At 55.7% G+C, this 15,446-nt stretch overlaps 1 protein-coding gene across 10 annotated transcripts in view; it reads left to right on the top strand.

The window, feature by feature from the left end:
- The first annotated feature begins 1,233 nt into the window (after positions 1–1,233).
- Positions 1,234–15,446, top strand: part of SEPTIN8 (septin 8) — a 27,279-nt gene continuing 13,066 nt past the window's right edge. The window contains exons 1-5 of one of the 10 annotated variants that reach the window (XM_029217131.1): positions 1,234–1,605; positions 2,156–2,278; positions 12,966–13,086; positions 14,127–14,322; positions 14,665–14,851. In XM_029217131.1, coding sequence (XP_029072964.1) covers positions 1,576–1,605; positions 2,156–2,278; positions 12,966–13,086; positions 14,127–14,322; positions 14,665–14,851 — 657 coding nt within the window. In that variant the 5' untranslated portion in view covers positions 1,234–1,575. The remainder of the gene's footprint in view (positions 1,606–2,155; positions 2,279–12,965; positions 13,087–14,126; positions 14,323–14,664; positions 14,852–15,446) is intronic. The other 9 variants (XM_029217127.1, XM_029217126.1, XM_029217129.1 and 6 more) reach the window with 9 other exon arrangements.

The raw sequence follows: 15,446 nt of genomic DNA, 5'->3' as shown, positions 1-15,446 counted from the left end.
GGGGCCTTTGTAGTCTAGAGAGGGAGATTTTATCAAGCATTTTATTTCAAGTATAGTTTAAAGCCTTTTGCTTATTTTATTGTGTTTAATCCTGTGGCAGAGGTACTATAATTATTCTCAATTTTGGGATGAGGAAAGGGAGGCACAGGTAAGTAAATTGCCTAAGGTTAAAAAGCTAGCAAGGGATGGAGGCAGGGTTCTAACCCAGGCGGTCTGCCGTAGGCTCAGCTCCGTTAACCACATCTTCGCCCATTTCTTGTAGATAACTACAGTACAACGTGTGAAACACCACGATAGGGAGGAACAAAGTGAACACACTGAGTGAGAAAGGACCAGTGGGATGTCAGTTCACCTTAGTGAGTGTTTGCCCTGGAGAGAAGGGAGGGGAAAGCCACTTCAAGGTGAAAAGCTAGGTGTGCCAAGTCCAGATATGGTCTATGGGCACCTTCAGCCAGGACAATTTCCTGAGTCAGAGGGATAGGCTGGGTTGTTTCAGAGAGAAAGGCAGAAGGAGGGGAAAGAAAAAGAGGGTTTCAGAGGATTTGGGGCTGGATTTGATATAGTCAGTGAAAAGGACTAGAGCCCCCTGAGGCCTTTGGCTTGGGCAGAGGTGTTCGTTTCCTAAGTTTTGTGCACGTTTTGAGTAGTGAGATTAGCAGAGAGAATGTGCATGCATTGGGAGCCGTAGTCTTCTATGCACAGTGCCCAGACTCCATTAAGACATCGCCCCAAACCCTCGGGGGCAGGCAGGGTGACGGTCACTTGCAATCTGATGTCTTGACTGTCGAGCTCGGCTTCTATTGCACGAATCCCGAGCCTGAACTTCGCATCCTGAGCATTTGTTGCGCAAGAAGCCCAAGGCTGGTCCCTGGCCCGGGAAGGTCGCCCGGCCGGACGCGCGGGTCCCGCCCTGGATGCCGCCCTGGCTCGGACCAGAGCATCAGGTGGGGCCCGGGGTACGGTCACCCGAGGCTGAGGCAGCCTCTCCTGGACCCGACCGGCCGCATGCAGTCCGTCGACATTCTGGCGGGTGATCCCAGTGCATTTACAAGCTCCGACCGGGTGGAGGCGGCTTGGTGGGGGAGACCCCAAGGGCGCATGCAGCACTCCAATCTCCTCCGCACGGAGCGGACTTCCTAGCGCGCGGGAGCGGGACACTCCCTCCTGGGCTTGGCCCCAGCCTCCCAGGGACACGCGGCAAGCCGGCAGGCACCGGCCCCGGCCCCTCGGGCACTGCCCTCCCTGTCCCCCAACTCGGAGACTACAAGTCCCAGCAGTCCCCGCAGCCGGCACCTCCCGCCTCGCAGCGGAGACCCCCGGTCATCCCAGCGGAGGGGCTCCGGCTGCGCTCGTGGCCGGGCCGGGCGGAGAGGCCGGTCCCGCGGGCGGGGGCGGGGGCGGCTCCGCGGCTTCTCCCGCCGCCGCCGCCGCCGCCGCCAAGGGGAGTTTCCAGGAAGTGGCCATATTGGATCCATTCAGCCGCAGCCGCCCGGGCGGAGCGCGTCCCGCAGCCGGCTTGTCCCCATCGCGGCCCGGGTGCTCGCCCCGGCTCGCCCGCCCGGTGCGGAGCTCGCTATGGCGGCCACTGACCTGGAACGCTTCTCGGTGAGGGCCCTGTTGGGCCGCGGCGCGCGCGGGAGGCGCTGGACGCGGGGAGGGGGCCGCCCTGCAGCTGGCTGGGGTCGCGAGCCGGACTGTCAGCGCCGCGCGGCCGGGCCTCGACGCCGGGCGCGACGGGGGACACCGGAGCGGGCTCTTCGCAGCGCTAGTCCCGGGTCCCAGGGCGTCGGGCGGGGGCGCCTTGCCGGGAGGCTGGCGGGGTCGCCCCCCTTGGGCGAAGAGAGCAGACCTCTTTCGCGGAGAGGAGCAGATAAATACCCGCCTGGTCCTGGCCAGGTCTGAGGACAGACTGGGGCCCCGGGGGCCAGAGGGGAGGATCTAGGATACTTCGGACCCACTTCTCCCTAGTGTTTCTGCACGGCTGGGGAGATTCCTAGCCGCGCAGGTGCTGTTGGATGGGTACAGCCGGTGAGGATGAAGCCCTAGGGATCCTAGGGAGTCCCTCAAATGAGCCCAGGGCAGTTGCAGACCTGGGTCCTGAAGACCACGGCCTTCTTCTCCTTCCCGCTCCACCCCCCACCCCCCCCCACCCAAGCTCCCGGATCTTGGGTGCGATTCCAGGCAGCTCTGGCCTCAGTGGTCGGGTCTGAAGCAGCCATTCCCCAGGAACTGGAGGGATTCCAGATTCAGCCCAGTGGATGTTTGGGCCCCAGTCCAGGTATGCCTTCTGCAGGGCTAACGTCTCTGGTGGTCCCTGTACAGGTCTCTCTGGGCCTGAGCCAGCCAATAGCCAACTTCCCAAAGGCTTTCATAATTCACGCGGGGGAGAGGGGCCTTTTGGGGATTGTGTCTGCATGTCCCCTGATGTCTAAGGCTGGATTTGGGTGTGTCTGGGAGGTTGGGCTGTGACAGTGAAGGAAGCTGTGTCCTCTTGCCAGCATGTGAGGCCCTGGTTGGTGGTAAGGGGGAGGGAGGGCCCAGGGATGTTGGGGGTAGTGGGGAAATGCTAAATATGTGACTGATAAGGAATTGGTTCTGGGGCTAAATAAGGGATTCTGGACTTATGTAATTAATGCTATAAATGTTGTCATCTGAACTTATATATGTAAATTTTCTCTTTAATCTAAAAATGTTGGTCTACTTTGGAAATATGCGTAATTAAAGCAGGAACTCTTGGTTTCATAATTTTTAGACTTGGGTGTTTTATTCTCATTGGAGAGGGGCCTGCGAGTCAGTTCAGTAAGTTTAAACACAGGAGGAGCAGATTCAGAGGTTGGGCAAATCAGAGATTCACCCTACCCCTGCACTGTAAATGGGAATTTATGTACCCCAGGAGGGCTGTGCATGAATCCCAACAGACCTGCTGGTTAGCTGGAGGCCAAGAGAGCTGTGTGTTTGTACATCTCTGCCTGCGTGCCTGTGTGCATTTTCTGTGCCCAGCTGACCAGAAAGTTATGTCTGGGTCTTGTCTGTCTGTGGCCAGAGGTTACTCTAACAGTTGGTCTTGCAGGTGGGAGCAGTATGTAGAGTAACTAGAAACAGACTGCCTGATGTGAATCCTAGATTACTGCTTGTTGGCCTTGTGACCCTGGGCAAGTTGTTTAACCCCTCAGTGTTCTCATCTGTATAATGGAATAAAAATACTACCTCCCTCATAGGGTTATTGGAAGGATTTAATGAGAGTATCCAGGCGAGGTGCTCAGAGCAGTGTCTGGCACATGGTAAAGACACAATAAATAATACATGTTACTTAGTGCCCATGTGGATGTGAAGACTGGCCCTGTGTGTAAGAAGGCAGCAGAGAATGAGCTTGCTCCATTACACGGTACCCTCCCTAGGGGCTCCCATCACCACACGCGTCCAGAGATTATCCTCAGAGGCTGAGCTGAGAGGCCTAGCTGCGGTGGCAGGCATTGGGCTGGAAAGGCTCTTCCCCTCAGATTCCTGTGTTTGCTCTTAAACCATATCTGCAAGGGTTTCAGGTATTATTGACATGGTGGGCCGAGGCACAGAGAGAGGATTGACTCAAATAAGGATGTACAGCCTGAGCTCAGGGGCCTTGGTTACTGTGCCAGGTTAAGCTGGATGGATGGACACCTTCCACACCCTTCACACTCTGAGTTGTCAGCCTCCTGGGAGGACATGGACATGGTTGAATTTGGGTGGAGACCTTGGGTTGGGTTTGGCCTGAATTTAGGAGTTTGGACTCCATTCTCCTCTCCTGCCTTGTCATCCTGGGAAAATCATTTCTTCCTTTATCTTGCTATAAAGTGGCAATAACCATACTGATATTCTTCAAAGAGTTTGTGGAAGATAATTGCAATCTATGGCATGTTTGGAGATATGTTAGGTGTCTCACTTGCTGCAGGGTTGAACTGGGTGTTAAGTGGCCATGAGGCTATAATCTGGTTGAGCTGTGGCAGGTTGACGCTGCCCCTCAGGCTAGCTCGGTGGTCAGACCAGCCCAGGAGGGCCTGGGAACTGTCCCAACCTGGAGCTTAGATGAGCATATGGAATGGTACTTTGAGGTCAGTGTGTGCTGGGTTCCTATTCTCCATGTAGCATGATATAAAGACTGCAGGCTCAGCAACCTTTACATTTTGGCTGGGCCTTGCTCAATCCTAGATCAGCCATGGGGTTACGGTCGAAATCTCCTAGGATGTGCATGTCTGGGACAGCCCTCTGGGGAGTCTGTCGCCTCTTGCCCTCCTTGGGCAGCCAGACTCCTGTCCATTCTTGCTCTGCCCCTCCTCCTTAATTGGTCCCAGACTCTGGGCCTTACTCTTTGTCTGCCCCAGGGGCCATCTCCTGTGTTTTTCCTGTCAGAATCTCATGGGGCAGAGTTCAAACTCTATACCGAGGGAGGATTGAGGGCCCAGGGAAAGTGGAGATCTGAGGGGGAGAGGGAAGAAGCGTGCAGTATGGCAGCCTCGCGCCTGGCACTCCTCCCAGCCCATCGCTCCCCCCCACCCCCATCTCCGCTTTATCCCCAGCACCATCTGTCACTTCCGTTGTCACCCCTGTAATCTTGACACTTCCCCAAGAAGCAGGCTATCCAGGGAGTGCCTACTCTGTCCCTGAGGCAAGAGCTGGTGGGAAGGAATGTGGGAGGCAGCCCAGTGGGCCTGTCACAGAGTGGTGTCTCCCTGTCCTGTAAAAATGACCAGTAGCCTCCTTGTTGAGCTGTTCCGAAGGAGAAGTAGGAGCTGAGCAAGGTACATCTGTGCAGCTCTCAGTGCCTGGTGGTATGGAGGGGTCTTAAGCGAGCGCCAACCTGCAAAGCTGCAGCTCTACCCCCTCCCCTTGGGAGGTGGGTCTGCCCTGCCCTGTCCCCCTCATGGGCATCATACCATGCTATGGGTGCTCACTTTAGAAAGGTCTGCCTGGGATCTGGACTGGAATGGGTCAGAGCAGGGAGACTGATGGGGAGGCATTGGTGATCCAAGGGAGCACATGAAAAGGGACTGAGCAGAGTAGGAACAGAGAAGGTGGCAAGAAGGAGACTGACCACAATGCCAACGATGCAGGAGAACTGATGGAGGCTTGGAGCACAGGGCCAGATATTTGTCAAAAGCTTTGGATGGCAGGGAGGGCACCGGATGCTTTGTGTCCATCATCTTGTTGATGCCAGCAGCCCATGGTTGGGTGAGATGCAGACTCTGGTCATTGGCAAGTTTGGGCCTCAGACCCAACCTCAGCCCCCAGTACCCCTTGAGATGACAGAGAGGGTGGAGCCCTCTGAGTTTTGAGCCCTAAGATGGGCTAGGTGGAGGTACATATTTGGGGCAGTAACTAGCACGAACGTTTCTGTGGCTCCGGTCCAGCTACCAGAAGGAAGCCACTGCAGGATGACAGAGCAAAGGGCCTGAGAACTGGTTGGTCTCTATGTGTCCCCTGCAGCCTCTCCAGTCTTCCTGCCTCTGTGCTGCTAGGTTGGGTCTCAGAATCCCCAGTCATGGCCCCCAAGGCACAAGCTTTGCCAGACAACTAGATATGGTGCTATGCAGGCAGGAGGGAGACACATCTGCCAGGGGAAAGGATGCCTCCCAAGGTCAACATGCCCTCGTGATAGAGGTGTTCTTTGCTAGAGCCATCTGCATCCTCAGGGCTCACTTGAGGAACCATGGCTGGGAAGAGGTGGTGGAGGACAGGGCAAGGGGCGTCTCGGCTGTAACACCAGTTGCCCTGGGTGGTATTGGGGCAAATTAGATATTCTCCTCCTCGGAACACATGGCTTCTAGATGGTTCTTGAGCCTTATCTTGGAAGCCACATCAGAGGGACAGACCAGGGGAGGAAGGAATAAGAGCCTATTTCAGATCATAGGTGCTGGCCACTCTCTGAGGGGCCTTCTGGGCTTGGACCACCTGAGGGCCGGGGTTCAGGGGGTACTGTGGGCCATGGACCTAAGTCCACTCACCAGACCTGGCTGTGGGGCCTGGGTACGAGTCTGACACTCTGCCTGGTGCTGGGGTGAATGGTGCAAGCAACAGAGAAGTACAGCAGTGCTGCCCCGAGCCTCTGCTGACCCATGTTGGTGCACATGTATTTCTCTGCCCCTTCCCAGCACTGGCATCCATTGTGGGGTAGGAGGGGGGCATAGTCACCTTTGCTGCCTACATTCCTCTTTCATTCACTGTGGAAAATAGATTGCCTCCATCCTTCGGTGTCCAGACCGCTGTGGCTTTCCCTGCTGTGGGGAAGTAGGGGGCTGCTGCTGGAGCCCCTGAGCCAAGTGGGAAAGTATGAACACCTGGGGTTCCAGTACCTTCTGTGGCCCAGAGTGCCTTCCCTATCTGCTCTGTGGTGGGATGGACCGCCCACGGGAGGGATGACATGACATCCCTGTGTCCTAGGCCTGGGGCGAGGTGGGTGGGCCCAGAGACCAGTAACTGTGCTCTTGGCTTCGTGGAAACCTGATTTTGACATGAGAAGTGTGAAATAAGCCATCCCAAATTACTGAGTGGCAGTCCTGCTGTCTGTGTGCAGAAAGAGGGAGGAAAGTGCCTCTTAGTGAGACAGGGAAGCAGAGAAACTGGAGTATTGAGGTCAGGGCATGGGGTGGCCTCGGTCTCCTGGGGGTACTTTTTTTTTTTTTTTTTTAAGGTACGCGGGCCTCTCACTGCCGTGACCTCTCCCGCTGCGGAGCACAGGCTCCAGACGCACAGGCTCAGCGGCCGTGGCTCACGGGCCCAGCCGCTCCGTGGCATGTGGGATCTTCCCGGACCGGGGCACAAACCCGTGTCCCCTGCATCAGCAGGCGGACTCTCAACCACTGCACCACCAGGGAAGCCCTCCTGGGGGTACTTTTGCTCCCAAAGTCCCTTCGCTTCCCAGGATGGGGGAGAGGATGACTGGCCTTGAGAGAGTGACTGGTGATCTCCTCCTGGGGCCCAACTGCCATCTTGCCATTATCACCTCATCTGCCACCGTGCTGGCACCATGAAGGCTGATCCTGGCTTGCGTCTTCCCCCCAGGTTTGTTGCCACCTTAGGAGAGAGAGACACTTTGGTTCTCAGGTGTCCTCTTGATTGGGGACAGGTATATTCTGCCTCTGTTCTTCCCTCCTGGCCCAGGATAGCAGCATTCCCACCCCCACCCTCCTATGTACATCCCTGTAGTTATTTCCCGTAACCTTTGACCTGGGCTTAGAGGCTGGCTGTGGAATCCTGGGACCAGAGCCTAAGCCTTTCCTGGGAAAATTCCTAGGATTCCTCTCGGACTCAAGGACAGTTGTGCTATGACCATGGGTTCTGGCCAGGGGCCTCTGCTCTGGCTATTTAAGGCCCAGGCTGCTGAGAGTAGCTAGAGCCAGGGGTAGGGTGCTTTGTGCCAGGAACACAGGCGGAGAAGGCTCCCAGTGGCGCAATGACTCCTGGGTCCACTGCACAAGGACTTTATAGGGTCCCCCAGAGCTGGAGCCCTCCTAGGGAAAAGGCTTCCTATCTGCCTGCTGGGTGCTCAGGACAGTGGGTACTAGGCATGGGAGCCTGGGGGGAGAAAAGCATCTGAAGTCCAAGGCACTTGGAGAGGACTCTGTGGAAGACCTGGGGTAGGGGCTGTTCTTTGCCTAGGATTCAGGAGCCAAGTACACTAATGATGGGGTGCCATCTCTACTCCCACCCCAACAGCCAACCTCGTTTGGGAGGTTTGATGTCGGGGGGCTTTTTTCACCCATAGCTTCCTTGGCTCTACTGGTTTAGACATTCAGCAGATTTCCACTTTCTTTTGGATAAAATCCTGTTTTTGTGGGCAAGTGCGAGACATGGTTTCCCCCCAGGTCCCACCTCTCTTCTTGGTAAAAGGGGCAGCTCCTTTTGTCTGGTGTTTGGGGCTGCTCCAGAAGGCTCAGACAGCATTTCCTGGTCAGGAAAAGGATGTCCTATTTATCCACTGGGCTGCATAACAAAATGCCATTCTCTACTTTGTTCTGGACGACTGGGCATGGAGGAACGCAGTCAGCCTGAGCAGTTATTATTTTGGTTGTTGTCTTTGATGTGCCAAAGAAATGATGACATAGAAGCCCAGAGCCTGGCTTAGGAGCCAAAAGCTTGTTAGTGATTAGAGAGGGGCCCTGTGGAGTTTCCCATTGTGTGTGTAGAATTCAGAGCTGCCAACTCTCTATCCTGGAGATTTGAGGACACTTTGAGCCCCCTGAGCTGGCACCCCTGGGAGCTGGGTATGTGGAAAGGGCCAGAAGCAGCTGAGTCTGCCTCTCACCAGGGTCCGAGTTAAGTTGTCCAGCCTGAAGTCTCCTCCCGCAGAACAGTCTCCTGTGGGGCTCCATGCCCAAGAGTGCAGACTGGGTGTTTTGTCCTTCCAGGTCACCATTCTGCCAGACCCGGGGTTGCAGACTGTCAGACCATGGGTCAGGTCCAACCCCCAGACACGTTGAGTTGGACCCTCATGGTATTCTCCATTGGTAGTTGTTGCCAACCTTTGAAAACTAGTGGGTTTCGCAAAAAAATCTGGATTTCTGGATTCTCTTTAAAAAATTGGAAGATTTAGTAATGCTAGGTCTGCATTCCCACAGTTGGCTGGAGTCACAAAACCATAGCCATCATGGACCGAGCACAGCCTCTTCAGTTCCCCACTCTTCCTGCCTCTCCCTGAGGGACCCCACACTCAGCCAAGTCACTGGGTCTTTCATCCAATAGGCGGCAGAGTGATGTGGCTGGAAGTGTGGGTTTTACAGTCACACCATCTCCATTTAGATCCTGGCTTCACCCTCCTGAGCAGTGTCATCTTGGGAAAGTTACTTAGTCTCTTGGTGCCTCAATTGTCTATTTCTGTACAGTGGGGATAATATACAGCCTACCTCATAGGGCTGATGTGTGGACTAAATGAGGTGAAATTAGAGTCACACCTGGTAAGCCCTTGATAACTGTTAGGTGTGGTGGTTGTTATTGTTACTATCCTGCTCCCCTTCATCCATTTACGTTGCCTGCCTGGCTGTCACAGCCGTTTGAGTTTAGACTGAATTAGACTGAGCCCCTGAGGTTAAGGATCTGGTGTCTTCATCTTTTCATTAGTGGCTGTCCCAGTGCCTGGCACACAGTAGATGTGCCCAGCAAGCCTGTGTTGAGTGGCTGAATGAGTAAGTTGGGAGCATAGTAAGAGTAGGGGGTGCAGTGCAGCTGAGTGGTTTGGGGCACGGGCTTGGCTGCTCTCAAATCCCTACTCTACCCTGATTAGTTCTTTAGCTTCTGTGCACCTCAGTTCCCTTACCTGTAAAATGGGCATAATAATGGTCTCTGCCACACAGCGTGGGAAAGGGCTGCGTAGGAGACTGTGTAAATCACTTGGTTTAGTCTGCACAGGTGGACCTTGGCGAGGTGTTGGTGTCATCATTTGACATCCATTCCTTCCTGTGGTTGTAACACCACTTTTTCCTTCCCTGTCCTTACTCTCCTTGCTTTCTCCCTGTTCCTCTGCATTCAGAGTTTCACTTTGGGGGCTGTAGCAGTCAAGATGCTTTCAGTTGCAGGTAATAGATAGCCCCATTCAGCTAGCTTAAACAGTAAAGGGGAGATGTGGCAGGGGTAAAGGGAAAAGCTCAGAGGTAGGGCAGACACTGGCTCTCTCTCCTCTGTGATTTTCTTGGCTCAGCCATCCTCTGTGAGTGGGCTTCAGTCTTACGCTGGCTCCCCTAATGGCTACAAGATGGTCATAAAGGCTCAATCTGGGTCGCTTGCCTGTGCCTGACCAATCGTGCGATCATGCTAATTGGCTCAGGACTATTAGGACCCAGCCCTGGAGCTGGAGCTGAGGTCTTACCTGACAAATTGCAAGTAACCAGTGAGAGACCTGAAGTTCCTTTCTGAGTTGTGGTAGCTGAGATATGCCAGTGGTGCTTTGTAGGCTGCTGGCTCCTCCTAGGCTGAGACCCAACACAGGTCAATGGAGACACCTGGGCGGGCACCTTGGAGGGAGTGTCGCACCTTGGATCACATGTTGTTGTTGCCAAATATAGGATCGGGGAGGTTGGCATTAGTAAGAGTCACACCTCAATAGAACTGGGAGGTCAGATCAGTCTCCTGAGACCAGGGAATAACACTCTGTCCCCGTGAGGACCAGCGGCCATTCTTCTGTGTGTGGATGTGTGTGCGTGCACGCGTGCTCTGGAGATTGACACTCCCGTGGCCCCCGAGGCTCCTGAGCAGGATCGATTGCCCCAGGTCTGTGGCCCTTGGAGTGACAGAGTGTAGCCTGGGCAACAGCTTGGGGATGAAGACCTCCCTGTATGTACACACTTCTCCAGAGAGAGCCCAGCTGTGTGAGTGAAGGCAGGCAGGGCTCGCTGAGCGTGGGTGGGTGGGCTTGTGTGAGACCCCTGAGTGCTGCTCTTAGCCTTTGGAGCCTGGGACTGTAAGAGAGTTGGGGAAAATCAGGAATAGGATGGCCTCTGATTCTGTGTAAGGACTCTGAAGCCGAGTGTGTGTGTGCGCGTGCGTGGCTTCCAGACAGCTGACTGGGTGGGTTTTGGCGGCAGACTACAGGATGTTGGATTGCATCCTGATTGTGTCACCCTTGGAAAAAGAGGATGAATAAACACATAGCCTTCTCTGCAAGCACAGCACGCCTTAAATTTTGGAGATTTTCAGTCTCGCCTGAAAAGAAAGCCCTAGACTAACTGTTCTGTCCTCCATTTGATCCTCAAGCTGCCACGAGCAGGTGGAACAGAGACCGAATAATGAAGCTCTGTGTAAGGTGGGCAGATACCCCTGATGCTGTGGCAGTAAAGACAGTGTTCAGTAATTTATAAGTGGTAGTGTTGTCTAGCACATTGGACATAGTGGTGGGAGGGTGGGAAGTGGGAAAGCTGACCTCCCCCAGCCTGCAGCCCACTTCAAGGAGCTCATGGAACAGTTGGAGAATCATGATGCATATAAAAAGGACAACTAATAGTGCAAGGAAGTGGGGTCACAGCCAAGTGAGGGGTGTGGAATGTGCGTACTTGGGGGCCAAGTCAAAGCAGGTGCCAGGGAAAGGTAGAGTGAGCTCTGGAGCCTGGGGAAGGTGTCAAGTTTGAAAAGTATATCCAGAGATAACCAGCTGGGCAGGAACCAAGCCTGTGGAAAAGGTCTCAGATGGTAAAGGGCCCAGAATGCCATGCTAGGGGGTTTGAACCAGACCCAGCACTTCCTATGCTCCATTTACTGGTTTTGATGTGGCTACCAGTGAGAGAAAGCTGCCTTTGGGCCTCTTTGTTGTTATGTTTGCAGCCCTGGGGGGATCTGGGCTTGATTGGGAAGGTTGTGACTCATTCCGCTGGGGATGGGGGCAGGGAGAAAGGGTCAGCTATAAGAGCAGAGGCTCTGTTGAAAGAGGGTCATTGGAGGGAACCGCTTAGGGGTAACTCTGACTTGTTCAAGGGGATAGTACAGCTGCCCGGAGGGGCCATGTGGGGTCTAGGCTGCCCACACACACACTTGGGAGTCTTTGATGCAGGGATGCCATGACTGAGCTGGGGGAGGGGCCTGGGGGAAGGGGCAGGTAGGCATAATTAATGAAGAAGAGAGGGTTGGGTTTGAGTGCCAAGGGGCTCTGGTTGGGAGGAAAGAATGGTCAGAGGGTTCAGGCTGAGGCAACAGGCTGCGGCTGCAGCGAGGTCAGGGGGAGCACAGATGCTCAGGAGATCCCTGTGCTGGAGGGCAGGGAGCCAGGGCCCTACTCTCTGGTCCTCAGCCCTCTCTGCTCACTGTGCCTGTACCCACACAAGGGCTGCCACTGTCCTGATCAGTGCTTCTGGGACTGTCTTCAGTTGGGCCTGTTTCCTCCCCTCAGGAGCTGTGAGCTGGATGGCAGGATGAGACTTAGACCCCCTGTCCTGTCCTGTCCTGTCCTTGCTCTGTCGAGCTGGCAGTCAGGGCAGAGGGGCTTGGGAACAGAGGAGGCATGCTTCTGCCCTACGCGGAGCTGTCTGGGGCCTGCCCTCGAGAGGACCCAAACCTGGGGAGGATGAGCCTGGGAAGCTTCCGTCAGAGGACAGCATTCCACCCCCATTCCCAGGGAAGCAAAGAATCCACACAAATGGGAGCCTGACCTTGACGCTCTGCTTTGGGTCCCGGTGGGTTCTTTTTATAGTGCTCTGGACCAGCTCACTGGCCCCTGCTCGCTCAGGACCTGCTGCCTGCCTCTCTGGGCAGGCCTCCACGTTCTCATCCAGAATCCTCTGTCTAAGCAACTAGGACTGGGGTGGGGCCGGGAGGATGGCAGGAGCCAGAGCCTGGGAGTCCCTACAGAGTACCACTGAGGCCTCAGAGTCACAATGCCCCAGAGACTGGTCCTGAGACCCAGTGAGTGCCGGCCCCTTCAGCAGGGCCCACGTGTGCATTCCATGCTTGGGTGTGTGAGGAGCAAGGGGTGCCCGTGGAGGACTATGAGCCCAGCCTGATGGGAGAGGCCCCCCGATAGTGCAAGTGTGAGGGGGTCAGGCCAGACCTGCCTCTGCTTGAGTCCTGCTTCAGTAGGAAGGGGCCATAGGAACATACACACCCTCTAATCTTGGCCTTTTGAAATCTTCGTTTAAGATCCAGGGACCATCTGGGGCCTCCTCCTGGGCAGGAGGGCAGGTGAGCCCTCAGGTAGCAGCCATAGGTCTTGGGGCCACCTGCCAGGAGACACCTCAGGCGTAGACATTCCTCGCCAGCCCAGGAGGAGCAAAGCCACACGTGAAAGGGCCTTTTCCCAGATAGAGTCATGGGTCCTGAGGCCCTGGGGCTCCCTCTGTGGAAACTTGGCCTGGAATTGAAGCTCCGATGCACTCACGACGCGTCGTGAGATGTGCTGAGAATTGAGACAAGGTTGGCGGTGGAGCGGGGGTGGTGTGACTCAGGTTTAGCCTCCCCGCTACTTGGCCCCTCTTCCCTAGTGGGCTCACTGCCTCTCTCCTCTCTCTTGGCAGAATGCAGAGCCAGAGCCCCGGAGCCTCTCCCTGGGTGGCCATGTGGGTTTCGACAGCCTCCCCGACCAGCTGGTCAGCAAGTCGGTCACTCAGGGCTTCAGCTTCAACATCCTCTGTGTGGGTGAGTGTCATGCCTGGCCAGGGGGCAGCCTCAGACAGAGGATGGACGCGGGGCTTCTGGGAGATGGGGTGCTGCTGCCCTGACCACCTGTTGAGCTGCAAGGGGACCTCCCAGGCAGAGTGACACTTTGGGGGGTCAGGACGAGGCTTTGGTGGGTGTCTCTGCCAGGGTCAAAGATAGAGGTGGAGCCAGGGCTTGATTCAGTGTTGCCATGAAGAGTAAACTTGGAAAGAGTAAAAAGCTTGGAAGTGCTTTGAGTGTTTATCACAGTGGTTGGGATCCATTTGTTTGTTTATTTAAAAAACAGCTATTGTTCCTACTATGTGTCAAGGACACTATGGTAAACCAGACTGTCCCTGCATTACAGTGTTATGTAGTAAGAGCTCCAGTACACATCTAAACAAATACAGCCCCCAACAGGGAGGCTCTGGAAGGTTCCATGTGCCTCCAGGCCTGGGGCTCCCAGAGGGGACAAAAAGCTCTGCCAGACCCTCTACAGGTGCCCAAGCCCTGGCATCTGCCAGGATGTGGGTGCCCCTTGGAAAGCAGCCTTTCCTGAACCTCCCCCCTCCCATTAAAGCTTCATGAAGTTGGGGCCACCCACAGCAGGTGAGCTGAGCCACTGGTGGCTTCAGACCCTGACCCTGCTGGCCCCATGACCTTCCTGGGCCCAGGAGGGATGGTGTGCAGAGCAGGTGACCGGGTCCCATTGAGGCCAGCAGAGGCCAGTGTCTAGTGGTATCTCACAACTGCCTGGCTTTGTCTCTTCCCCACGCTCTGAGGAAACACCTACACACCCCATGTAGCCATGTCTTATGTCCAAGTCAGCCTTTTGGGTCTTCCTTCCACGTATTATTTCTGAGGCCACTGAGAAGGGATGGTTCATGGGGTTGGGGACAGTGGGGGATGGAGTGGGAGACCTGCCCCCCTCTCTTGTACAGAGGCCGAGGGTGCCTGAGCCCCACCTGGCTTACCCAACAGCCAGGGACAGCCCCAGTTCCAGCCTTTGACATCCCCTCTGCCCACTCCTTGCCCCCCAGGGGAGACTGGCATTGGCAAGTCCACACTGATGAACACGCTCTTCAACACGACCTTTGAGACCGAGGAAGCCAGTCACCATGAGGAGTGTGTGCGCCTGCGGCCCCAGACCTACGACCTCCAAGAGAGCAACGTGCAGCTCAAGCTGACCATCGTGGATGCCGTGGGCTTCGGGGATCAGATCAATAAGGATGAGAGGCAAGTGGCAGGAAGGGCGGCCCGCCTGGTCTCTTCCCCGTCCCTCCACGTTGGCCGTGGTTCTAACACTCTGCCCGAGTGCTCTGCACTCCTCACTGCCCCAGACAAGTAACCAAGCCCGCACTCCATGGGGGCCAGGGGAGGGCCGTTAGGAGAATATCTAAGGTCCTGAGGACCCCTTGGGGGACCAGGAGAAGGGGTCAGCCACCTGTACCCAGACAGGGATCCCCAGGTAGAAGCTGTTCATTCCCACAGAGAGAAGGCTGGTGGGCAGCCTGGCTGGGCTCCAGGCCTTGCACCACGGCTCTGCTGCCTGCCTTCCAGTGACGGAGCCGTCTGTAGTTACAGGCCCATAGTCGACTACATCGATGCGCAGTTTGAAAACTACCTGCAGGAGGAGCTGAAGATCCGCCGTTCGCTCTTCGACTACCATGACACGAGGATCCACGTCTGCCTCTACTTCATCACGCCCACGGGGCACTCCCTCAAGTCCCTGGATCTGGTGACCATGAAGAAACTAGACAGCAAGGTCTGGCCCCCCTCCAGCTGATTCTGTGGGCTCTCCATCTTCCACAGAGGGGGGGTGTGGTTGGGGGCTTGTGGACAGCCCCCTGGGCTTGGTCCTCTCTGTATCTTCTCTTGCATCTGTCCCTATGGCTCCAGCCAGCCCCCATTGCTCTGGGCTCTTTCTCTAGATCTCTGTCCCCTGCGTCTGGCCCTGAGCCCATTCCTTCCAGCTGAGTTGATTCTTATTCTCAGCCTGCTAGCTCCTGGCATCCTCCCCATCTCCCTAGAGTTACCTCCCCACCTCGCCCCCGTCCATCTGCCCCTCTGACCCCACCTCCCCAGAGCATCCCAATTCTCTGCTCATTTTCTCTCTCTCAATTCCTAGTTCCTCTGCTGCCTTCACTTCCCCTGTCCTTCCTGCCGTGGCTTTCCCTTGGGGTCCTACTGAGCACAGTAGAGACAGGAGAGTTAAGCCCCAGAATTAGAGTAGGAATGAGGAGTGGGTATTAAAAGGGCAGCTTCATGGGAATGACAGGAATGGCATGGGGTCCTGGAGGGTGTGCAGCCCCAGAGTCACCTGTCAGCTCTCACGTGACTGCTCCCCTCTCTCAGGAGTT

Source organism: Monodon monoceros, unplaced genomic scaffold (assembly GCF_005190385.1).
Source record: "Monodon monoceros isolate NGI ecotype Baffin Bay Population unplaced genomic scaffold, NGI_Narwhal_1 Super_Scaffold_12, whole genome shotgun sequence".
In the NCBI taxonomy this organism is placed as follows: Eukaryota; Metazoa; Chordata; class Mammalia; order Artiodactyla; family Monodontidae; genus Monodon; species Monodon monoceros.
This window is presented reverse-complemented; position numbering and strand designations above follow the sequence as displayed.